The 26,857-nt window shown below is 37.5% G+C and overlaps 1 protein-coding gene across 1 annotated transcript in view; it reads right to left on the bottom strand.

The window, feature by feature from the left end:
- The window catches only part of LOC131680698 (uncharacterized), a 119,732-nt gene that overhangs the window by 8,280 nt on the left and 84,595 nt on the right, over positions 1 to 26,857 (bottom strand). The window contains exons 5-8 of the mRNA XM_058961408.1: positions 24,327 to 24,952; positions 24,049 to 24,225; positions 23,621 to 23,985; positions 23,450 to 23,542 (exon numbers count right to left, since the gene is read on the bottom strand). Coding sequence (XP_058817391.1) covers positions 23,450 to 23,542; positions 23,621 to 23,985; positions 24,049 to 24,225; positions 24,327 to 24,952 — 1,261 coding nt within the window. The remainder of the gene's footprint in view (positions 1 to 23,449; positions 23,543 to 23,620; positions 23,986 to 24,048; positions 24,226 to 24,326; positions 24,953 to 26,857) is intronic.

Here is a 26,857-nt window from a genome sequence, read left to right as displayed (position 1 = left end):
GGCTCATGAATGTGATTATTATCTATCATTTAAGCACTAACAGTTTCAAATATCAGGTCTAGAACTGAAGTTATTGCAATTAATCTGACTAGATTCCGATGGAGCAGTACTGCTAGAGACAGTTTAAGTTGACTGCAAAGAATGAAATTTTAAGATAACTTCGAGTGTTATTGAAAACTGATAAACCTATGAACTTAAACTGTTTTCGAATACGTTTTTTCACCTTATTAGACTATTGTAATTTTCTAGGATAATTGTAGCGAGCATTGGAAGGAAAAAACTGTGCAGCTTCTGGTACGGCGAGGTAAGCACTTATGTTTATGTTAAAAGCTTTTTCGGCTTTCTTGATCTTATCAACTATATACGCACTAGAAAAAAATTTAAACGAAAAACATTTTATTATTGATAGTTCGTGGTGGAGAAACGCTACCAACTTATAAAAAGGGCATAATTTCACGAGTTATTTGTTTTTGTTGAAACAAAATTCCAACATTAAATGTACACTGAAGTCTTTTTATGTGGTTTTTAAGCGTTTTTTATGTGACGCTTATTTTTAAAGTTATGCGGTTTTTTATGCCGATTTTCAAAGTTATGCGGGTTTTTACGCGGATTTTCAAAGTTATGCGGCTTTTTTATGCGGATTTTCAAAGTTATGCGGTTTTTTCATGCGGATTTTCAAAGTTATGCGATTCTTTTTGTGCAGCTTCCTTTTAATTTTTGGAGCATCACCTGAAGCAAATTTTATCGAATGATAGATCCTCGTGAATACACATGCTCAAACAAAAGACATAAAATGTTCATATTTTAGTTTAGATTATTAATTACTAGTCTTTGGGTTAGGGATATGGGGAGCATTCATGATGTCAGTCAAAATATAAACAGAGAGTGACTGAAAACCTTTTTACCTTTCTCATAATAAAGGTTATGCAATCGGTCGGGGGCCGAATCTCTTATACCATTCCATTCAGTTCGGCGAAATCGGCAAAAAGTCTCTATGTGTGTGTATGTGTGTGCGTATGTGTGTATGTATGCAGGTATGTATGTGTCACATAATCTCACTAATTTTTTCAGAGATGGCTGGTACGATTCAAACAAAGTTACATTCAAATGAAAGGGGTAATATCGTTATAGGTCGCTATTGAATTATATATATATATATATATATATATATATATATATATATATATATATATATATATATATATATATATATATATATATATATATATATATATATATATATATATATATATATATATATATATATATATATATATATATATATATATATATATATATATATATATATATATATATATATATATATATATATATATATATATATATATTAAAATGTGTGCAACATTAATTTGATTTGCTTGTCTAGGATATTAATGACCCATGGATTTTTTAAAAGCACGACAATTGGGAATACCCACGATTTTTAATTGGATTTCAAAAGTTTGCAGGGGTGCTGAATTATAATTGTTAAGGACAACACTGCAGGGCAATCCGAATTAAAGCCCTATGATGTAAGCTGCAACGTGCAAGGAGATGAGATGTCAGTTCGGTTGATAGATGACAGCAAACGTCTTGGAGAGTGAGGAGAAAAATTAGTGAAATCATTATATTGTCACGTTAGGAAGTCGAGGTGGTATAAAGCGAAATTGTAAGTTTTAAGTTGTAGGTTTGGTAGCTGATTATCAATATCATTTATTACATTATGTTCTCTCTTTTCTTATACTAAACATGCTACTTAATCTACTTAAGCTAGCACACTAAATCTAATTAAACTAGGAAACTTAATCTACTTAAACTAAGGCAACGTAAGAGTTGAGGTTAAGGTGGTGATATTGAATTACATGTGGCACACGTTACGAGCAAGAAAAGTGAGTTCTAAGCTTAAATCTAATCTTTTGCAATTAATCCTAATGCACAATTAAAAACCAGGATACGAAGTCATTTGCGGAAAATTGGGATAAAGCTATCTAAAGGAGGAAAGCGAGAAGAAACTTATTGTAAGATACTCCCAATGAATTTATTGAACTAAATTAAAGAGAATAAAATCTTTCAGCTTTGATCCGACTGTAAAGGACGATTTCAAGGAAGTTTGTTTGTTAAAATTCCGAACAATAATTATGATAATTATAATTATAATAATTATAATTATAATAATTATTCTCTCCGTTATCGAGAAATCCTTGACATTTTAAACAGTTTTGCGAAGACACCATGTTTCGTTACTTATGATTTAAAGATATAAAGATTCAAAATTTAATTTACGTAGAATTTGCGAAGAAATTTATCAAATTGTTCGCTCTTAGCAACCAACAAATAACGGTATTCGTTTAAAAATAAAAGTAGTATGGTCATACCAACAACCAATACTACGGATATGTCCCTCACATTATCTACAGCTAGTTTCTGATCTCCTTAGTAACTTCGCATTTCTAAAGATTATCTTTTAATGTGGATTTTGAACGTTCTGTGTTTTTTGTGAAGATTTTCAAAGTTATGCGTTTTTATGCGGATTTGTTATGTGTTTTATGTAGATTTTCAACCTTATGCGCTTTTTCCTTTTTTATTAACGACTTAGAGTGAATCAATCTCTTTTCTTTTTTATATTGTAACGGCATTTAATTAGCAAGGGACTGGTAGGTGTGAAATATTTTTCAATATTAAGAGCCATAGTACTCAAGGAAGAGCAAGGATTTGAAACAAAAAAGCGCGGAGTAGGGTCATATGAGCAGATAGGTTCCGACAGCGTAAGTCATTAAGTGACTTTATGCTTGTCCGGACATGCCGCAGACTCAGGTGATTCGCATTTAATATTAAAAGATCCTGACTCCTGAGTTGCAGAAGACAATGAGTTAAGTAGCGGTTTTTCAAAGTTATGCGGTTTTTTTATGTTTCGTTAACTATTGGTTTGGGGATACCGTGGAATATTGTTAGTCTGGCATTTGTTTTTTGGCTGATTATCTGTGGCGTGCACACAGAAAAAAAATGTTGGTAAAAATAAGAGTTTTTCACTCTTAGCAAAAAACAACCAACGCATACTCTTAGTTTAAAAAACAAAGGAAAACTTTTACTTTGATTATTATTCTTGATTAATTTAAAAGTTTTACTTTCAACCTAATAGTTGGCGTTGGTTGTTTTTTGCTAAGAGCGGAACACTCTTACTTTTACCAATATTTTTTTTCTGTGTGTAGGGTAATGAGAGGGAGAGATGCCGCGTCAGGAGAGATTCCGCACTCTCTATATCTCGTATATGGGGTCACTGTTATGCGGTAACATGATATTGTGAGTTTGTCTTTCGAAGAATTATAACTCTAGAGATGTAAAATAATCCTTTTTAATAAGTCACTAAAATTTTATTAATGATTTTGTGCGTTCAGTTGCATCACAGAGTGCCGAAAATTTTTCAGCACCACATTAAAATTTCGTTTTTTTTTTAAATTGTTCGATTTTTTTTGGTAAATCATGTATCGGTTGACTAGCTGGGACCTTTTAGAAGGCATTCTGATCATGAGCACGATCATCCATAAGTTTAGAGGAGAATGTTGTCGTGCGGCATCTCTCCCCTACAATTGGGAGAGATGCCGCATCAAAATTGCGGGTGAGATGCCGGACTCAATGGAAGAGGATGCATAGCCAAAATGTATTTTTTTCACCTCGGAATGTCATTAAATGATAATTTGCGTCAGGTATAGGTTCTTAATAAGGTATATCCACAAACTAACGGACCTAACACAGTGACATATAGGATTATGAGTCTATTTATCAATATATTTAAACGGGCGATATGTATCTAAGTATTAGTTACTTCGGTTTATTCTTTAAAGTTTCAGGCACTAATTTTCGTGAACTCATTGATTTGTAGTGATGTCAGTATTGAGATAAAAGCGAAAATTTTAACGAATTGATGCTTTTTCAAGATGAATCATTCAAGAACAAACCAAAGTTGTATAAGTATGAATATTGGGAGAAACAGCCAAACAGTGCTTTTAAGGAACTGCTACCAACACATAGATAAGTATATCGCTCGTACAAGCATACAGATAAATAGTGCCCTGAATTGAGTTAATCCAACTTAACCGTTAAGAAAAATATTTTTAAAATATTGAATAAAAAAATGTTTCTGGAAATGGTAGTACCCCCTTAAGAAAAGTGAAGGTGCTAGCCGATTTATAGGTGTAATCAAACTTCATGAAACTCAGCCGAAGACACTTAATCACAAAAACATCAATGAGAACCAAAAAATAATTTTGTTCACCATTTTTCAGTTTGTGACCACGGTGCGGCGTCTCACCTGTACATGCGGCATCTCTCCCGCAATGACCTTTTTTGTGAAATGTTAATGGAAATTTGATGAATTACAAAAACCATTTCACAGTATTTTAGAAACATGTCGCAATTGATAAAAATGATTTAATCAATTATTGAATGGTTTACTTTGATGCAGGATCGATTTTTAAAAATGTGCGGCATCTCTCCCCAAAATACCCTATCAGTAGATGTCGAAGGTTGTTTGTTAATGATGATTGTAGTATATGAATTTACTGTAATTGTTTCCGTGCATGGCTTACCGTAGTATGTTGTCTGGTTACAGAATCGAAAAGCCAAAAAAATTCTCCAGGTGTCAATTGTGACGGATTCCACTTCTCCATACTTCGAATCGAGGTGGCGAATTTCCGTATAACATGAGTAACATGAATCGAGGTGCGAATTTCCGTAAGATCATTGTCCATATACACGGGGATCTTGGCTTCGAAGTCATGTTACATGTTGTTCATCGCTATGAAACTATCTGCCTCGACTGAGCTGTTGACCGGCATTAGCACTACATACCTTAACTGTTCTACTTCGCGCACCTTCCGGAACCTTTTGCTATCAATTTCTGAATACACAAGTTGAATAACAAAAAATGCTATTTCAAAAAATGATCGATTCAAGGTCCCAGATGGACAAATCGAAGTACGGCTAGGCGAGCTGTAACGTTATTCAAAATTCAAAAATTCATGCTGCAATTCGCAGAGGTAGCATTCATTACGGAAGAGACATGGAGAGAATACTTCTTAGGCATCTTGTGGTGGGGATGGGGTTTGATCGACCCATTCCGTTCTACCTGCCGCTGGAATACACTACTGATACAACGAATACTCTACCGATCAGACGGCACATTACCGCAAATTATGCTCAGAAACCACTAAAGAAAACTTGTCTACGGAAATCAAATGTAACACACAATACCATTATCTGAATCAGATTTGTGGCTGCAGTTTGGTGGGTTCGCACCCATGATCTGTAAGTGCAAAAAGCAGAGAAAACATGGTCGAGTGCGAGGTAGGTATTATTGATCCCCAAGACGCTGTTGGCAAGGAAACAAATATTTACCCGCTGATTAGATAAAACATTATTGATTAGAGAAAATTTAAGTATATCTTATAAATGTAATAACCGTACATTTCCACAACCCGTGGAGCAGGCCCGTCTTAAGACTACGAGGGGCCCCTGGGCACTATTGAGCAAAGGGGCCCCTTTAATTGAACCGGTATAAACAGCTGTCCAGTATGGCCAGGCTAAGAAATGCTTCCCAGTATCACGGAACCATTTCTACTCCATGCCACCCTGAGACACTTTTCAAAATTTGAGCCAAAATATATGAAGAGCAAAGACGATCTCAGTTTACCACAATAAGGTATCGAAGCTGATGTCCAACTACCGTCGAAAAATGCAAAATAATCTGAGTACATCTTAAAAAGTTCGGTGGTCGGAGTTCGAACTCAGGTGAGCTGCGTATAGTCTAACGGACTTACCAACTTCGCACTAGTCTTCCCAGATGATGGATTATCGGACTTTCATAGTCGTTTGAGAATTAAGAGTCAACATTCAGAAGAGGGAATGTTGGAGTAGGGTAGGTTAAACGCCGATTATTGAAACATTGTCCAGTGTAGCAGAAATTTCATCGTACAACTCCATAATATGGAACCATACACGAAGTTCACTCCTTTTTATAATTCCTGTAATACTTGCTATAGTTGACACATGTTCATTTCAGGCCCGTAGCCAGGGGCTAATTTATTGAACGGTATCAGCACTGAATGCCATGATGAATCTCGATAAAGGCGACTTCCGTGAGCACAATCTCCATTTTCACCTTCAGGAAATGTTTCACATCACCTTATGCGTCTTATGCGAAAAGGCCGAAAACCTATAGCCTTCGTATTTGGCTGGAGCACCACTTCTTGCTTCTGCGACTCGCTCATCTCGACAGATCACCACTGTTTCTTTTGTCCTTCCGACGAGTCACACAGTATGAAAGGAACTGTTTTTGTCACTCTCAGTATGCTGAGTAGGTATCGTGACTGGTATTTTTGGAAGTTCGAAATAGAAATTTTCCTCCATATTCTTCCATTACTTTATTCAAACCAAACAAGATACAAATTTGTGAAGAGTCACCGAAAATGTTATTTTTCCTAATTTTATTTCTGAAAAACTTCGGGGGAGGGGGGCTTTAGCCCTCTAGCCACTCCTCTGGATACGTGCCTGGTGCATTTATATAGTTCCATTTGGTGTTATTCCTGATATGATGTTTTTTTTATTTTGATTATAGAGGTTTTAACCTTAGGGTCATTCGCCTCTTTTCCGGTTAGAGAAATCTCTTTTGGAAAAATCTCTAACCCTATGTGTGGAGTTGGGAATCGAACCTAGGTGAGCTGCGTACAAGGCAATCGATTTACCAACTACACTATACCCGTCCCCTGATATGATGTTCCTAATATGATGAAACTAAACAGAGTTGACTACCGACTTTGGAAAAACACATTTTTCTTTTAATCAATATTGCACTTTTCATAGAGATGGCGAAGCTTAGTGACCTTGAAAAATGATCGATGATATTTTGAGTCAATGAGCCATCTTGAGGTCCATTCATTTTGTTCGCAGGAATTCCTGTTCGTTTCTGCCGGAATAGGAATAACGGTTCTTTGAAATATTATCTCATTTTGCACAATGTGTTGGTGAGGCAGATTTTTGGTTTTATATTACGATGGACGTTTTGGGCATTCGTTAAAGCTTCGGAGATACGCAAAAAGTGAACTAGTGCAATTTAAGTAATAATAACAGTATTCCAATTCAACACATAGGTGTTTCGAAGACAGCTATTAACATGTTCACTATTCGATATTAGAAGTGTTTAATACCGCAGTTGGCAAGTAAAGTTTGTTTAAAATTGTTTTCAAAACGAAAGATAAAACGTTACTCGGACCAACATGACCGGCACAATTCATTTCAATATCAGTAATGTTAAACAGTCGAAATAAAAAAGATCCCTGCAGCGCATATCCTCAAATTCACGCCCATTTTCCGGGATTAGAATAAATCAAATCTAGGGTAAGGCTATGTTTGATACGGATACCCACTTTCACAAGGGCATTTTACCTTCTTTTTGGTATTTCCGAGCGTTTATTTTCATGATGGCTTTAAAATGTTTTGATAGGGTGGAGTGTAGAGAAAAAATAACATTGTTCGTTATATGCCAGTCTAAGACTCACTGAGTACAGTGAAACATAACAAATCGGGCCAAAAAGTATCGAGCCTTCATAAGATCTCAAGAAGCCACGTCTGGAGGCTTCCAAGTGGATTTGTCTGTTGACAGATTCAGATGTGACAAAAATAATTAATATTTTGTCACATCCGCAAATTGCTTGCCAAACAAGGTTTTCTGATTAGTTGGCCAAGGTCCGTAAACTTTGTATACGTGTTGTACCAAAAATTTCATTGTTGTTGTTAAAAATAAATTGAAACATGGATCGAATTGTTGGATTGACGTTTGAATTGATTCAATAGTTATGCAGATCCTCATTTCCTGCCGCTGTGATACTCTTTAAACATCTTGATTCCGTGAAATACGGTGCAATGTGCGACTTCCAGCTGCTACCGATCTAATACTACCCATACACTAAGAATGTATGAACGATTGAGTACGACTATTCTTTGAAATATAGTGTACAGAATGTTTTCATGTTCATCCTGGCCCTGGGCCAGTGTGTCCATGCGTAAAGATGGTACTGGTATGTTCCGTTTGTCCATGTATTATAATAGGCTGGCATAATACTATGACAATCTACGAAAACCAAGTAACAATATGCCAATAAAATTCAACTTTTAAACAAATGCATTTCACAAAAATTTATATTTTTTTAAACTACGGCGCTTACGAAAGTAATATCCTTAACATATTTAACGTGAGCGGTACCACGTTCCTGATGTGATGAAACTGGACATAATGCGGCCGCAGAAAAGTCACACCTTGTTTTTCAATAAACATTCTACTTCGCTTCTGGCTTTGAAATCAATCAATATTGTGTTGGCTAATGCACTTCAGATTACATAGAATCAATTTCGAATCTCGCGCTTCCTACTGCAGAATAAGGAATGACGATTGGTTTGGTTGAGTGTATGTTGTAGTGGCTCCTAATTTATTTCTGCGTTTGACATTAATCCGGTTTAGCCAAAACTGAAATCAATAATGTTTTACTTGTAATCGGGATATTGATCCAAGAATGCTTGCCGAATTTTTTTTCAAAAAAAAAAATAAAGATTGGGTCGCTATTTTCGTTTGAAGTTTTCATGGCGCCAGCAGTGCAGACAGCTAGTACGATTGCATGCGACTATTCTCATCGCGGGGCCCCTAAAATCCCAGTGTGCCCATGAGTAAAGTCGGTACTGCCGTGGAGTTTGTATTACATTTATTCATCAAATGAAGTACCATTTAAATTGAAAAGGGCTGCAGGCATTTATGAAACAGGTAAAGCATAGTAGGAAAAATGTTCCAATTCTCGTGCGTTTACACGAATCGTAGAGTCATCTCTATCGAATGAAGTGCCAATTAAATTGAAAATGGCTGCAGGTATTTATGAGATAGGTTGAGTGTAGTAGGAAAAAAAAGTATACTCGCTCGCGCTTCAATATCTGCCCATGTATGTTTGAATGCAAACAATCAATTGTATAAAAATGGGTTCTAATCGAGTCAATGATTTTGCTAGGGCCAAAAAACGATGATAAATAGTTGTGGTCATGCATGAAGAGCACAATGCCTAAATAAGTCGAGGGTTTGCCTTTCCACGTCGCGTCATCAGTATCATGGCCGTCAGATAAATGCTCAATCCAGAAATTGAAACGCTACTTGTATTAGCGAGTAAGCATTACTGATCATGATAGGGTAGACGTGCCCTTATTCATCTCATTAGTCAGTATGTCACATTATTTAATTGATAACTCGACTTATAGTGACTGGATTGCGCTTAAATAGGTATCATTATCTTTGCTACGTACCTAAGAAGAAGTACATGTAAAAATTTTGCCTGTAAAATGTAAAATGCTCCTGTTTGAGCGAAGCGAAAAGTCGAGTACAACGTACCCTTATTCATCCTACCATTTAAGCTAATGCGTTGAATAGAGATAGCAGATACTGCTCTAACTAACGTGTTCAAATGGGTGAGATGAATAGAGGAGCTAAGATGAATTAGGGAGCAGTAACCCTACATGTTTCATAAACACAAACACAGAAACAGGCTATTTGATAATAAGAAACATTGAAATCGAAACTCAGTTTTGTCGAACAAGCCTCAATGCGTAGTATTATGTTAGATTTTATCTAAGAAGAAATTTGGATTAAACAATTTTGTCCACGACGGGGACAATACCCAAATTGAGTAATTCAAGGTATTTACGAGTCGGATTTGTCTCATCGGTATAATGGCAGTCTGACTTGGCTCTCACAAAGACGTCTGGCTAGAGGAGCCTATTAAATCCGTATTATCGTTTCGTCATTATATTAGAAGCCTATCTTACGCAATGATGGGTTTTGGCCGTGGGTTTTTAACCAACATTACTTCAAATCGAATTAGTATCTAACTTGACAACACTATTCGCGAATGGCATAGCTTTTTCACGACATCCATGTTTATTCCGAAGACTACTCAACCCAGTTTTCTACAAATCCACAGTCTGTAAATTATCATTTCCATCCAAATGCGGCCTTAAGATTTTTTTTTCAAATTATCCGCACACAGTTCGTTCTCTATGACAGCTCTGCGTATGTATTTGGCTGCATCCTTACAAATCAGAAAAGCCTAGTGGATTAGATCCGGTGTACCAAACTTCCATCAACAGAGCTTGACAGCAACTTCCGCTAGGTATAATCCGCTTGAGCCTGAATGATGATTGATAGAGCTGTTGTAGGCTGGAGGAAATTGGACTCTGCAAGTTTGGCTGTCTGTCTGTCTGTTGGTGTGTCCGCTTCTCGTTTATGATTTTCTCGACAAGCTTGGAAAAGCGGCGAAGATAATGTGTAAAAGTTAAAGTATACCGCTTGACTGCGTCGTCACATAAACTAGCACGATAGCGACAAACCACTTTCCCAAGGAGACGTTGCGCTCATGCGAAACTGATCCGTCACTTTTACAACCGCTTCCTGGGAAGAAGGTTGAAGTAGACTATTAAACTAATCCATTCGTGTTGTTGTTTGTGCAGGAAAGTTTCGTACTATCAGAGACACAGATGACAGCATAGTTTTCAAAAGTTTTCTTAGAGCACATCATGGCTCTGCGTGACAGCATTGCACCCGTACGGACTGTGAGATGGTCACCAAAGGCAAACAAAAATTTAGTCCTGTTTCAAATGGTACAAAATACGCATGAATCGAAATAAGAAATGATGGCAGTTCAAGGTCAGTGCGAGCATGTTGTGTATTTATTATACCGAAATAGCTCAAAATTGTTTTATGATCATTCGTATTTTGATTTGACATTTACTTTTATTCGTATCGTTTTAATAGGGAGTGCCACGAGAGATTTTCTACCCTCTATCTAGATTCCAATTTTGTCATAAAGTTAATTCTGATTCGTAATTGGGTCATTAAGCCATTTGCTGTTTTTGATTTTTTCCGAAGCGGGTGACGTTATAGATACATGGTTGAACATTTTTTAAACTATTTTGTACGCAATATAAATAATTTCAATCATTTTATAAAATTTAAGTATTACGACCACACCTTCCATAAAAGTACCTTGCTGCCTATGCTTTTGCGGGGAAAACTGTCAAAAATTCTAACCCATGTGGCTAAATTCACTGTCAAGGAATACTGTTAGTGTCAAACTGGCCATAAGTGATCTAGAACTGCAAATCGCAGTATGTTGATGCCAATTGCAACAGATTTGGCAGGAATAATCTCTGAAGTATTGCGATTATAACGGTCTATATGGGAGATTGTTGTGTGACCATCCTAACCAACCTATAACTCCGGAACCAAAAATCGGACCTGAATGACATTCAATACCAGTCAAATGGACAACAGTATTTTTTATTTATTTTTATAGGTCAACAATGCGGTGAAGAATAGGTGTGACATTAACTTGGAACGTGGCAAATTCCCCGGGCTATCAAAAATCCTCATAGGTAGCCAATGTGGTCAATGCTACTTGGATTGATCATCAATGATCTAGACTCCCAAATCCAATAATGTTGCATATATTCTAATATGTTTTACAACATCATGGTGTTAACAGTTTGTATGGGAATTTGCTGTATGGCAGTACTCTTCAACCCATAACTTCGGAACCGGAAGTGCAATCGATAAAAAAATTCAATGGCCGCCAATGGAAAGGTTGTACCTTTCATTGGAAACTATGTTTGTGCAAGCACACTGTGGTGTCTTCCGGAATTTTTCGCAGGGCGCGAAAAATTCGGTTATTCGTCGTCGCAGTCACTCGGGAGGTTTCAATAATTCTCATCAGCTTTATAAGAACTCCTTTTCTTACTGAGAAACCCAAAAGATTTTTCGTATTTGAAGATAGCACCAATCCGGCGCTAATTTAGTCCTGTCACTAAGTTAATGTCGGATTCTGATGAGAGGTACACGAATCTTCTCTCCAATAATTAATTCACTAGGGAAGTTCCATCAAACGAGCAAAGCTTTACTCTCGGGCCAACAGTTGAGGACTGCTGCAGGAGCAGCCAACATTAACACCGGAAAAACTCGTTTGAAACAAATTCAATTAAAATTATTAGACCCGGAGAAATTGATGTGAAACCCTACTTATGGCAATTCCAAGAATTTTGATACCTATTTTATTAGGATTCCACTAAAGTTCACACACTGTATCACAGATGAATTCATGCGATGCCATCTAGCAAGGACATAAAGTGCATGAGTTCTTGAATTCACAACATCCTTAATTGTCGAAATCGGTAAAAAAATTGACGTGAGCTGTAAGCTTTTTAATTTAAAGGCATTTTTCTTTTTGTACACATCACGAATTTTTCTTTAAGTCCAATTTAGTTATTTTTATGAATTCACAGCAAGCTTGTTAAAACAAATTTCCTCTTAAAAAATTCTAATAAATCGATACGCTTCAATATTCATTAAGCGTAGATGGCTCCAGCCGGATGATAAAGAGGGGCATGCCTTCACGGAAAAAAATTGTTCACAAAATCGTGAATAAAGTGCCATGAATTCTGGAACAATCACATTTTTACGGTCCGAAAACAAGACCATGAACAAAAATCATGTGTTTTGTAATTATGTTGAATTTCCCTTCAGTACCGGCCGCACAACGCTTTTATGAGCTGAGATATTTGTTTTGTGAACTTCAGTCACGGTGTTCGCCAAGTCATTACCGAATCGATATTCTGTACGTGAACTAGTTCATAACTTTGTTGACAACATTCATTAAACCAAAGGTCGAACTATTTCCCGAAACTTGAAATTTTATTCATAAATCCTTTCAATCCTTGTCAACTAATTCATGATTCCTAATATATTATTCACGATTCAATATCCGTGCTCGTGAGATTGTTCACAAAATTATAAAAGATTATTCATGAATTCGTGAACTGGTTCATGATTCCTAGTATAAGTCACGAAAGACCATGCGTGCGCGTGAAATAGTTCAAAAAAGCATAAGATACCCTGTAAAGAGGGACAAGTCTGTCTTTGCCGTTGAGGCATGTTGGTAGACTTGAGCGATTCGTAGTAATGCTGCCTAAGCTCGACTCCTACCAATAGAAGACAGAACATTAGTCAGTAAGATTTTAAGCCTGTTTCCAGTTTTCCAATTTGTATATTTCTCTTCCTTGTTCTCACTTGAGTACTATGACTCTAAATTTTAATATCTTTCCCTACTCAGTAATCTCTAGTTAATTGAATTTCGTTAAAAAGTAAAAAAGAAAGCGTAAAAAAGGAAAAATGGCATAAGATATTATTCAAGTATTTGTGAACTGGTTCATGATTTCTAATTTAATGACCAACTATTCGTGCTCGAGAAATAGTTCACAAAGTCTTAAAATATTATTCATGTGCTCATGAACTGGTTCATGTTTCCTAGTATAATAGTTGGAAATAGTTGCCGACGCATGCATGAAGCCCCCATGCTGTCCAATTTGTGCCGAAGGACACAAGTCTGAAGAATGTGTTTCAACCTTCCGAAAGTGCATAAACTGCCACGACACCAATACTGCGAGAACTGATGCTGACCAAATACAAGTAGATCATGCCTCCTGGAGCGCTGAGTGTCCACTGTACCAAACTCGTCTTCGGCAGTCACGACGAATCATTGACTACAACACCTAGCAACTAACACAACACCGTGAAACCAATTTCGCTGTTCGTCAAATAATCCCTCCGGTCAAACGACAAATCAACCACAGCAACCATGATTTTATATCCCTGACATTCCTTCCTGACAACGGATCCGGCTTATGTCTATCGGTTTCTTCTGTGGCAGAGACGCCATCGGAGAATGAAACTCGATTAGAACAACGAGGCTGCAACAATGGTGACCTCATCTGGTCAGATCCACAATTGCATCTTTCCGACGGGTGCAATCAGCCCGATTCCACCAACTACGTTCACTTGCTTCCCACGAGACTTGTGCGTTATGGTAGCGACCTTTCCCGGTCAGGTAAATCTAAGCAGGGTATAAGTCCTTCCGAAGCTACTAAAGATACTGCGCACCTTAAATTGGATCTACAATTGCAGCTTGTCGACGAATGCAATCAGCTCGATTCCATCAACGATGTTCATCTGTTTTCTAAGGAACTTGTATGCTATGGCAGCGACCTTTCCCGGTCAGGTAAAGCTATGGAGGGTATATGTACTTCTGAAGCTACTCAGGATACTGCGCACCTTGAATTAGACCCATAATTGCAGCTTGCCGATGGGCACAATTAGCTAGAATCCATCACCGACGCCCATCTGCTTGCATCGGAACTTGGCAGCGACCCTTCCTGGTCAGATCTACAATTGCAGCTTACCAACGGACGTGATCAGCTAAACTCCGTCACCGATGACCATCTGCTTGCCACGGAACGTGAACGTGATGGTAGTGACCTTCTCCGGTCAGGTAAAAATCAGGAGGGTATATGTCCTCCCGAAGCTACTATAGATTTTGCGCACCCTGAATCTGATCCACAATTGCAGTTTACCACCGTTTGCAATCAGTTTGATTATATCACCGACGCCTGTATGTTGACAACGAAATCTGAAAGCAGTAACTACGATCTGCTCCAGACAGATAACAGCAGTCTGAAACAATAAGAGCAATTTGAAGTTCCTGCTTTTGTTTACACAGGTAAATGCAATGAATGTATATGTTCTTCCGAAGTAGGACATGCAGATGCTGCCCCCGCTGAAAATCCACCTCTATTACAGGCGGACGCCACCACCATTGCCGCTCGTCTTTCTACTGCTCAACCATCAGGACACTATCTGGAGGAACATCGTAGTATCTACCACCAGAACGTGACAAGACCAAGGATGCAAAATGCCTACCTTTTCTGCGGCTGTAATTTTTCTGCCTACATTCTCATTTCTCTTTTGACGCTGCTGTCGTTCGCTATTGCAGGACGCCCAGCGCTGTACGGCAGTCTGTAAGCAAAACAGTAACATGACAAAGAAATACTGCCCCCAGTACAGCCACCAGACGCGAGCGGTACAGCTTCTCTTTCCTTATTTTACACTTTTTAATATTTTTAATCTATTCAATATTTTTAATCATAAAAGACGGCAATAAATGCGGTTCGTTTACGCCACGACCGGCATCATCGCTTTCGTATGCGGGCCTCTCCCTTTGACTACGCAGAGAAAAGTGTACAAAGCGAGAGAACAAACTTTACTGCGCCACACTCTCACCGAGCAGTCGGAGTACAGCAGCAAAACAAAAATGTATTCTACTGCTCTATGGGAAAATGTACTCGGTGTGGCTACCGTTCGGGCAAAAGCTGTAGTGATGCGTCGCTGTAGCGGGCTGTACGGCTTATACAAATGTAAATATACCGAAAAAATGTAGTTTACCAGCACCTTTGGCATCCCTGGACAGGACTAAGCACAAAAATTGACGAGTTGTTCGTCGCTGTTTCAGAGGCCGAATATGATGTCATTGTTCTAACCGAAACGAGGCTGAATGATCAAATCTATTCGATCCAGTTATTCGGCTCAAGGTACACGGTTTACCGTAATAGTACAGGGTACAGGGAGTACAGGGAAAAACGTGGTGGTGGTGTGCTTATTGCAGTGCCCAACCGGCTCTTGTCCAAACATAAAACTGATAGTAACGATCTCGAACAACTATGGGTAGATATTCGCGGACGTGATACTAATATTTGTGTGGGCGTAGTCTACATTCCCTCCGATTCCGCAAGTGATATAGATATTATTCAGAAGCACATACACTCAGCACTTAACATCGCAACTTCCATTCAACCCAACACGGCTCATCTACTGTTTGGTGACTATAATCAGCCAGGACTTCTTTGGAAGAGCACCCCCTCCGGTTATGCCTTTCCAGATCCTTCTGAATCTATCTTTTCGAGAGCGAGTATTGCCTTATTGGACGGAATGTCTATATTGAACATACTGTAAACATGTACAGTAAATAGCAGACGAAATCGAACCCTGGATCTCCTGTTCGTAAATGAAGAAGCTTCTATTAACTGCGCCGTTTTAGAAGCCCTTGAGTCATTAGTTGCTTGTGACGCACATTAGGGCATTGCAAAAAAATTTTTTTTTTGAATTCTCAAAGGCCCCCCCTCTCATATTGTGACAAATGTCAAAGTAAGCTCAGATGCCAAATTTCACATCATTTGGACAATTTTAGACCCCCGCCCACTTCGCTTGAATTTTTTTGAAATTGGTACTATGGGAAAATATGGAGGAAAAATACATTAAATGCTATAACTTTTGAAGTAGCAATCAGAAAATTAAAATTTATACCTCTTTTGAAAGGAAATAATCTAAGTATTTGAATGAAGATATATTTGTTTCTTGAAAAATACGGGAAAGTGGGGTACTGGGTCATTTTGTCCCCAAAATCCCCTATTTTTAATGATTTTTCTGCTCCGTGAGGCAAATCATACATATTTTGTAGTTTTTCTAATGTGAAAAAATCTCAGAAATCGAACGGAACCCTTTTGACCTTAGTTCGAATACGAGAAGTTGGGGTTATAGGGCTTTTTGTCAGTCATATTAAATTTTATCATTTTCTCATGCATATATCTCCATTATTCTTCAATCAATTTTCATAAAATCTAACTTATTGAACGTGTAAAATTCTGAGGAATAAAACAAAAATAAAAACGTTAAAGGTAAAATTCAGAAATATCAAACTTTTTGATATTTACTCTACAAATCTCATTTTTTTCATTATTTGTCCTAATACCTCAACTTCCCCTATTTTTCCAAGAATGAAATTGTTCTCATGTGATCCCTAAGCATATTTTACACTAAAAGTAGTAAATTAAATAAGAATTTTGTTGTTAAATGGAGTTAATATGTGCGATTTTATGATAAAAATGTGAAATCGACACTATATGTCAGATAATTTGATGTTCCTCAATTTTACCGGTAACGAATCTATTTTTGTTATAATCCTAAGGCTTTTCCACGTTCAACAAGGTATAGTTTATGAAAATTGAGTGAAGAATAATAGAGATATATTCACGAGAAAATGATGTAGTCTAATATGAATGTCAAAAGGCCATTTAACCCCAACTTCTCGTATTCGGACAAAGGTCAAAATGGTTCCGTTCGATTTCTGAGATTTTTTTACATTAGAAAAACTACAAAATATGTATGATTTGCATCACTGAGCAGAAAAATCATTAAAAATAGGGGATTTTGGGGACAAAATGACCTAGTACCCCACTTTCCCGTATTTTTCTAGAAACAAATATGTCTCCATTCAAATACTTAGATTATTTCCTTCCAAAAGAGGTATAAATTTTAATTTTCTGATTGCTACTTCAAAAGTTATAGCATTTAATGTATTTTTCCTCCATATTTTCCCATAGTACCAATTTCAAAAAAATTCAAGCGAAGTGGGCGGGGGTCTAAAATTGTCCAAATGATGTGAAATTTGGCATCTGAGCTTACTTTGACATTTGTCACAATATGAGAGGGGGGGCCTTTGAGAATTCAAAAAAAATTTTTTTTTGCAATGCCCTAACGCACATCATCCTCCTCTTCTAGTAACGCAGATTTGTCCCCAGTTGGTTATTTATGACGAAATGCTGGATGTCAGGGAGTTCAATTTTTCGAAGACTGATTTCTCTAGACTTCAAAGTTCACTGCAGGCAATTGATTGGGAGACTTTGTTAAATTCCGCGATCGATGTTGTCGTAGAAGAACTGGTTCTGAAACAACTTTTCAGAATAACAGTTCCCGCACCACGTCCCCGACCAAAACCGGCATGGTCCAATGACCAGCTACGTAAGCTGAAAAGATTGCGAGCAGCTGCGCTTCGGCTTTACACCAGCCGACGAAATCCCATTACAAAACTAGAGTTTATTCAAGCTAGCAACTGATTATTAGACATATAATCAGTTCCTCTTTTCAAGACGCGTAGCACAAACCCAATCAAACCTGAAACAAAATCCAAAGCAGTTTTGGTCTTTCGTTAACGGAAAACGCAAAGAAAATGGGCTTCCTTCCAGTATGTTCCTTGCAAATGAAACATCAAGCACTCCAAGCGGCATCTGTGACGTATTCGCTCAACATTTCCCGAATGTATTTAAAAATAACTCGGCCAACTCCACTCAGGTGGAATGTCCCTCATGATGTAATTAATTTGGGTAATATCAAATTTACTGACGAAGACATTCTAACTGCCATGAGAAAGCAAAAGCCTTCAACATCAGCAGGACCAGATGGCATTCCTTCCATTATACTGAAAAGATGCGCAAGCTCATTGTGTACGCCTTAAAGGCTAATTTTCAATCAATCACTGTTGCAATCGGCGTTTTCCGTGTGTTGGAAAAAATCAGTTATGTTTCCCGTTTTCAAAAAAGGTGATAAGCAAAATGTTGCGAACTATCGTGGCATAACCTCACTCTGCGCTGGGTCAAAGTTATTTGAGGTATTAGTAGGAAACGTGCTGTTTCGTGAGACCAAAGCATACATATCGAAGGATCAACATGGCTTGTTTCAGGCAGATCGACAACTACTAATCTAGCCGAAGTCACTTCGTTCTGTATTAAACATATTGAAGTTGGATTTCAGGTCGATACTGTATACACGGATCTCAAGGCTGCATTCGATCGTGTAGATAACTCTTTTCTACTGGCAAAGATAAAGCGGCTGGGCTTCGTCAAATTTCACAAGGGTGGCTTAAATCATATCTCGTAAATCGTTCTCTATCTGTAAAATTAGGAAATAACGAGTCATACAGCTTCATCAACTTGTCGGGAGTGCCTCAAGGGAGCAATCTAGGACCGTTGCTTTTTTCGTTGTTCTTCAATGATGTTTGCTATGTTATACCCCCAGGGTGTAAACTTATATACGCTGATGATCTCAAACTATTTCTCATTGTGCGGTCAAAAGTGTTGTGCGTGGCACTATAGCGACACTTCGACGCTTTTTGTAATTGGTATAGTCGCAACTTGCTGGCTATCAGCGTGGCCAAATGCTCCATAATATCTTTTACTCGCAGAAAAAAAACCAATACTCTGGAGCTACACCATCTCAGGGGAATCGCTAGAGAGAATGACAGTTATCAGAGACCTCGGTGTACTGCTGGACTCACAACTGACATTCAGAAATCATTACTCTCATGTTATAGCACAGGCAAATAGAAATCTCGGCTGCATTATAAGGATCGCCAAAGAATTCACTGATCCATATTGTTTACGGGTACTCTATTTTTTACTAGTTTTTGTCTGTCCTGGAAGCTTCAGCACCCATTTGGTGACCTTATACGAGCATTTGGATCAACCGAATAGAAGCAATGCAGGCAAGATTCCTGCGTTTTGCTCTTAGATTGGCATAACCCATGGCTTAACACAGCAGAGCTACCACCGTACAACGATCGCTGTCGTCTGCTCGATATGGAAACCCTAGCGAAAAGACGGAACACATTTAGAGCAGTATTTGTTGGGAAGATATTAACTGGTCAAATAGATGCTCCAGATATTCTCTCACAAATAAATATCAATGTGCCCCCATCACATAACTTCTTAAGACTGGAATTTCAGCGCACAGAGTACGGTCAGAACTAACACATTAGGGTGATGTGTAATGTTTTTAAGAGAGAATATTTTTGCAATATTTGTAATTTTTGTTCTTGCAATACTGTGTACTATGTGATTATGCTTAATTGTAGTGTAAAATCATTGTAATCAGGTGTGAAAAATTTGAAAAGATGATGAGTTTTTACGCCCATTTGACGATTGCTTCTGAAGTATATCCTGAAATGGGCTTTTTCCATTCTAGAAACACTTCACAGGTCAGATGAAAAATAAGAATAAATAAATAAATAAATAAATAAATAAATAAATAAATAAATAAATAAATAAATAAATAAATAAATAAATAAATAAATAAATAAATAAATAAATAAATAAATAAATAAATAAATAAATAAATAAATGAATAAATAAATAAATAAATAGTTCACGAAATCATGAAATATTATTCATTTATTCGTGACCTGGTTCATGTTTCCTAGTATAATTGTTTCGACTGACCATTTAAGCTCATGATTAATTCGTAAAACCTTGGATTCGTGCACTATTCTTAGTACACGATCTATCTTGCGTGAACTTTTTCACCAAATTTGGAATATGTATCATGGAATCATTTTTGTATCATGCACTTTTTCATCAATTATCGTATAGTTATGTTCAGCGGCTAATAATAGGTATGAAAAGCAAGACTAGTAGGACATCGAGCCTCGTTATTCATTTGATAAGGATCCAGCTCGTATTATCACGTTTCTCCGAGTGAAAAATCCGATGGCAACCAAAAATAACATATCACGATAAGGCGAAGCGAAATTACGAATATTATGATAAAACTGCTGTTATCATGAACAAGAGTTATAAAGCATTCAACGTGTATAATTCGAAAGTAAGCATATGAAGAAAATATTACGACAAAGTGCATATAAATTACGAGAATAGTGACTATACTCCTGAAATTATGAACGTAAATCATAATGCTCGTGACTAAAATACCAAAAATCGCAACTAAGATCCTGAAATCATGAACATAAATCACTCTACTCGTGACTAAAATATCACAATAACGTGAATTAAAATTACAAAAATCGTTTCTCCTAAAATCATGAACAAAAATCACATCACTTGTGACTAATACTACGTTCGCATTACGAGTTAAAACGGGTTTTAACACTATCTTGATGACATTTTTCTTGTTGCTATACGGAAAAAATGTTCCCAAAATTGTGAATGAAGTGCCATGAATTCTGGAACAATCACGTTTTTACGTTACGAAAACAGGACCAAGATCATGGCTTTTATAATTATGTTCAATTTTCCATCAGTAACGTCCGCATAACGATTTTATTAGTGGAAATATTTGATTTTGTTTTGTGAACTTCAGGCACGGTTTCCACCAAGAATTAGTTCACAACTTTATGAACATTATTCATAAAACCAAAGGTTGACTCATGATTTTTTCATAGTTATAGGAACAATAACACAAACAAAAATATTCTGGCTATTTTTTCGTGAACTATTTCACGAAATTCGGAATTTTATTCACGAATCCATTCAATTCTCGTGAACTAATTCATGATCCCCAATATATTAGGCACGATTCAATATCCGTGCTCGTGATATGGTTCACAAAATCATCAAATATTATTCATGTATTCGCGAACTGGTTCATGATTCCTAATATAGTATATATATTCCTAATATAGTACATGATTTGGGATCTATCTAGTATCTATTTGCGTACTTGTGATATTTAGAAGATATCCCAAATCATTTACAATTTCATGCAACATGGTAATGAAATTTTTACGTGAACTCTACCACAAAAGTTGGAGTATTATTCGTGGAATCATTTTGGTTTCATGCACTTTTTTTGATATACTCAGCTGCTAGCGATCAGTAATAGGTACGAGGAGTAGATATAAAAATACTATTAGAACCTCGAACATCGTTATTTATTTGATAAGGTTCATTGTGATGTCCGGACAGAAAACGAAAACTGCACTGAGAACCCAAAATAGTGTGCGTGATATAGTTCACAGAACCAGATATCGAGAATGAGTCTTATTTTGATGATCCAGTTCATATTGTCACCAGTAAAACAAAACCATTAGTAACCAAAAAGTAATAGATCACGATAAGGCGAAGAGAATTTACGAATACCATGATAAAACTGTTGATATCATGAACATTAGTTTTTTTACTCTTTGAAAGTACGCTCTAAAATAAAATATCATGATAACATGTACAGAAATTACGAAAATCGTGACTAAGATCCTGAAATCATGAACACAAATCACACAACTAGTGACAAAAATATCTAAAATCGTAACCAAGATTCTGATATCATGAACATGAATTGATCTATTCATGACTAAAATATCACGATAACATGAACAGAAGTTACAAAAATCGCGACTAAGATCCTGAAATCATGAACTTAAATCACACAACTCGTGACAAAAATATTTAAAATCGTGATGAAAATCCTGAAATCATGAACATGAAGCACTCTAATTATGACTAAAATATCGCGATAACGTGAATTGAAATTACGAACATCGCGACTAAGATCTTGAAATCATGAACTTTAATCCCGCTAACGTCATGAGAATTCACAAGAATCGTAAATAAGCTCTTGAAATCATGAACAACGTTAGACTGTCGACTGTATGAACAAGAATCACAACAAAAATTATTCATGTCCAGGGAACAACAACAGTAACCCAACCAACCATTCTAATGTAACGCCATGTATAGAAATCACAAATAGTTTTATGAATACGAGGTTTATTGTTCATAATTTAAGAACTTGGTCACGGTTTTCGTAAATCGCTCAGTTCACGAAATCGTGACCTTTTGTTCATGAATTTATGAACGGATTTTTTTTGTGTAATTATTATAACGTGTTATAACTCTGTAGTGTGGACATAGTATAAAATAACTCGTAACTAAGATCTTGATATCATGAACATGAATCACTGTACTCGCGACTAAAATACCACGACAACGTGAATAGAAATCACGAAACTCGTGGCTAAGATCCTGACATCATGAACATAAATCACGCTACTCTGCCAGAAAAATCCGATAGGAAACTCAAATATCACGGTAATATGATGAGAAATTACAGAAATCGCCACTAAGCTCCTGAAATCTTGAACACCGTCTAGCTGTCGGCTCTTTTAGTTTATACTAACCAGTGTATCACCAATTTATGAACAAGAATCATAACAAAAACTTAACATGTCTGGGAACAATCAAAGTAACCCAACCAAACATTGAAAAGTAACGTCATGTATATATGCGGGACGAACTAGGTTTTTGGAAGCGCAAATTGTTTCATGAATACGAGGTTAATTATTCATAATTTGAGGAACTTGGTCTCGGTTTTCGTAAGTCGTTCAGTTCACGAAATCGTGATCTTCGATGCATGAATTTATGAACGGAGTATTTGGTGCACAATTTGGAAAACAAATGAAGACTCCTAAGGACTACTCGTATCTGTTAAATTCATCTATCATATTAATTCAATAAGCTACAATGTGCTCAATAAAAACCTTACCACTTCATAATGATGTGCAAAAAACAAGATAGATAATATTTTTTCTCGTCTATTAAATCAAAGCATGTCTCGTTTTGCCGACATATCGACAAGCAACAACCTATTTAGCAACGTCAAACGTTATCGAGTCAAAGCGCGTAGGACGCGGCCGTGCAGCGATTATGCCTTCGATGATGATGTCAATGGATGATTTATGATGGAAGCTGATGGCGATGATGCTAGAATGAGCGATGGTTTCTGACGGCCATGCAGATAGGAATGAAGCAAAGGGTCGCCTTTTACACTGACACGCTGCAAAGTAAACAACGCCTTGAGCGTCGTCGTCGCGAAGGCGATGCAGATGTGTTATCAGAGAAAACGCAACCGCCATACCTGTTGATTCCATGCGAGACGCCGTGTTGACTGTGTCACCAAACAGACAGTATCGGGGCATTGTCAGTCCGACGACACCGGCACAGCATGGCCCTGTTGAAGGTCAATAAACAAACATTCCCGTTTGTAGTGGCCTAGGGGAAACAATACCGCAACAATGAATTTGCTTACCTGTGTGCAGTCCTATTCGGAGCTGCAGCGGAACGCCGGGCAGATGTCGTACCTTGAAGTTGCCACTTTGATGCAGCAGGTCCAGGGCCATGGTAGCGATTTGTTCGGCATGGTCCGGAGTTCGAACGGGTAGCCCTCCGACGACCATGTACGCATCGCCGATTGTTTCCACCTTGTACACGTTATAGGCATTTATCGTAGCGTCGAAGCAGGTGTACAGATCATTCAGCAGATCCACCACTTGGACTGGGGTGCAGTGGGCGGCTATAGTTGTGAAACCAACGATATCACTAAAGTAGATTGTAACCTCGGCGAATTCCTCCGGTTCGACGGCGAGGCCAAGCTTTAAGCGATCTGCCACAGAACTAGTAAATCATAATTTTTTTGAAGAGGTTAAGAGTCACATAGTCAAAATGCCTTTCACTTACCTCGGTAGCATCCGGTTCAGCAGTTGTTCAGTCTTTTTGCGTTCCATATCGAGCTGGTCGGTTCGCTCCCGAATCAGCTCCTCCAGGTTGTTGGAATATTTTTCCAACATTTGAAACATAGTATCAACAAAGTTAACTTTTCGTCCATGATTTAATTGCTTAAAGCGTTCGCAAATCCTGCGTGGGGGAATAGAAATACGAAGGAGATCGTTAATTAATAACGATTTAAGCAGAAAAGGCACGGAAAAACGAATTAAACAAAATATCATTATTCTTACATTACGAAATCCGGTCTCATTTCGGGGCTCTCGGCCCAGCACTGCCGCATGATGTTGATTGCCTCCGGTGGGGCAGCTCCTTTCGACACGGACGGACGTATGAGTGGAGGCGGTTTTTTGATTTTGGCTATAATTTCCTCGGGCGAGAGCGACAGCATACAGTACGGCTCCCCACGCACCACCACCTCCTGCATAATAATTCCGAACGCGTACACGTCGGCCGGTTGAGTTCCGTATCTGGGATAGCCTTTAGTACCCCGCAACGCCTCCGGTGCCGTCCAGAGAAGATCTTTAGCACTTCTGGGTGGTGGGGCAATGCCTTGGGCATCGTAAAAGTTCTGCATGCCGTAGTCGGTGATTTTTAGCACCCAGCGAGCGTCTACCACACAGTTTCGAGACGACAGTGAACCATGGACTCGAATCGGTGACCCGTGAAGATATCGCATCCCACGTACCAAGTCGGTCAGCAGGCTCAAGCGAAAGGACCAGTCGAGCTTGATTTCGTCCATGACCAGTACATCCTGCAGTGATCCGCGTGAGCAGTGCTCAAACACCAGCGCCGTGCGGGTGGGCTCGTTAAGCCAACCTGAAATTGGATTATAATTGAGGGAAATAGACTTAGTTACCTTATCTAATTAGGTTATAATAAGCGTTTTTTGCTCGTTTAATTTTTTGAACAGTCGGTACGTTGACCGCCAAGTGAACAAACATTTTCAATTATACCTTAACCCTTTCTTGTCCATGTTGTTGAACAACAACATAACATATAAACACCGTTCGGAGTTGTTTACACATTATAATCATCCTAACTTTATTGTTTATTGACTGAAAAAAGATTGCTTTGTGTTGGGTTTTTTGTATTAATAAGCGGCAGAATCGTTTGATTACGCTTTGATCAGTGTTTTCGTGATTGTATGCTTGGTTCTATTGCTGCCGTTTATTTTCGTGCTATAATATGCACTGATTCTTTTAAACGCGTACAGTTATGCAGTTAACGTTAATACCAGCGACAGTTTTAAAAATATCAACTTCAAATAGAAAAAAGTGAACGAAAGTTCCTTTTTTAAAGCACAGTAGTACTTACTTCATTGGAAACGAATTGGTCAGTTCACCTAAAGCAGGTCGCCAAATTCAAAGAACGAATTTTTAGGCGAACGAATGACAATGAACTGAACTACCGTCCCACAACCTATTTTCGATGCTCTCTTAATTTGGAACTGAACGAAGAACGAAATTCACGAAGAATAGAAAAAATCCTCAGGTAAACGCTCAACAAGAGTTTTCGCTCAATTAAAAATTCAACTGAACGAAAAAATGGTTCATGTGATCTACTTTTTTACAGAACTAGTCTGCCCATCTCTAATCAGACATGCCGTGTTTATGCTCACGATCAAATGTTTTTCGTTACCTCTTGCACTTACAGGTGACAAAACCCGCATTGAAGGTGCTGGCTGTTGATGTTGTGGTGCTTGATGCTGTGTTTTCAGTTGAATAGTCGCCACAAAATTGATAACCTTATGTGGTTCAGGTGATGGTAGTTGGATTCATTTACCGTAGATGTGTTGGCAACTGGTTATGAGGTATTCTCCTCCTCTTCCGCGCAAGGTTATGCAGTATGTTCCGTTTAATTACAGTACTTGCACATAGGAATCTGCCCATCATGGATGCATATCGTGGTTTGTTCAATTATAGTTCCGTTGTGTTTGAATTGTATAGCGTAGACGTGCCCTTATTCATCTCATTAGTCAAAATGTCACACTATTTCGCTGACAACTCAACTTACACTGATTGGATTGCGCTTAAATAGGTATCGACATCTTTGCTTCGTTCTGAAGAAGCAGATCAAGAAAAAATCTGACTTGGAAAATGTAAAATATAGATAGAATGATACTTTCTTCTGCAATATTCTAGAACAATAATTTTTGAGCAACTTTGTTGAAGATTCTAACTTTATGTCTTAAACAGATTTCATTTTATAGTGAGTTCCATGTCATAGCTTAGGGTGTCTCTCAAAAAAACAGTTTTCTCCGTACAGTTTTTTAGTGTGATTTTTCTCACAAAAGTACTCTTCTGTGTACTTTTAGAGCATGATTAGGGGCAACTTTTACTGAAGGAAGAAAATTTTTATCTTGTCTGTTTCAAAAGTTATATATAATTTTCACTGAAAAATACGCCCTATTCAAATGTCGATATCTCAAAAGAGGGCAAACGAAAATTGATAATTTTGATTGCATTTGAAAGGTTGTACTTGTGTCTAAAATATATTAAAAAACTGGAGAACGCTTTTTTGTCTTTCTCAAATAAACCAAAATTACGTAGAAGCATTTTTGCATACATTCCTACAGCGCTCATATAAAAAAATATTTGTTAGATTCTGTGAGTTCATGCCAAAACTTTTCAAGAAGGTTGTTTCACATTTTAGATAGGGTAATGACCCTATTTTACGCCTATTCGTTAGGGTGCCGTTCTATATCACTAACGACGACCTATAATTTGCTTCCAATCATCGCCAAGATTTCTTAAAATCTTCA

The sequence above is a fragment of the Topomyia yanbarensis genome, chromosome 2 (genome assembly GCF_030247195.1).
Source record: "Topomyia yanbarensis strain Yona2022 chromosome 2, ASM3024719v1, whole genome shotgun sequence".
Classification (NCBI taxonomy): domain Eukaryota; kingdom Metazoa; phylum Arthropoda; class Insecta; order Diptera; family Culicidae; genus Topomyia; species Topomyia yanbarensis.
This window is presented reverse-complemented; position numbering and strand designations above follow the sequence as displayed.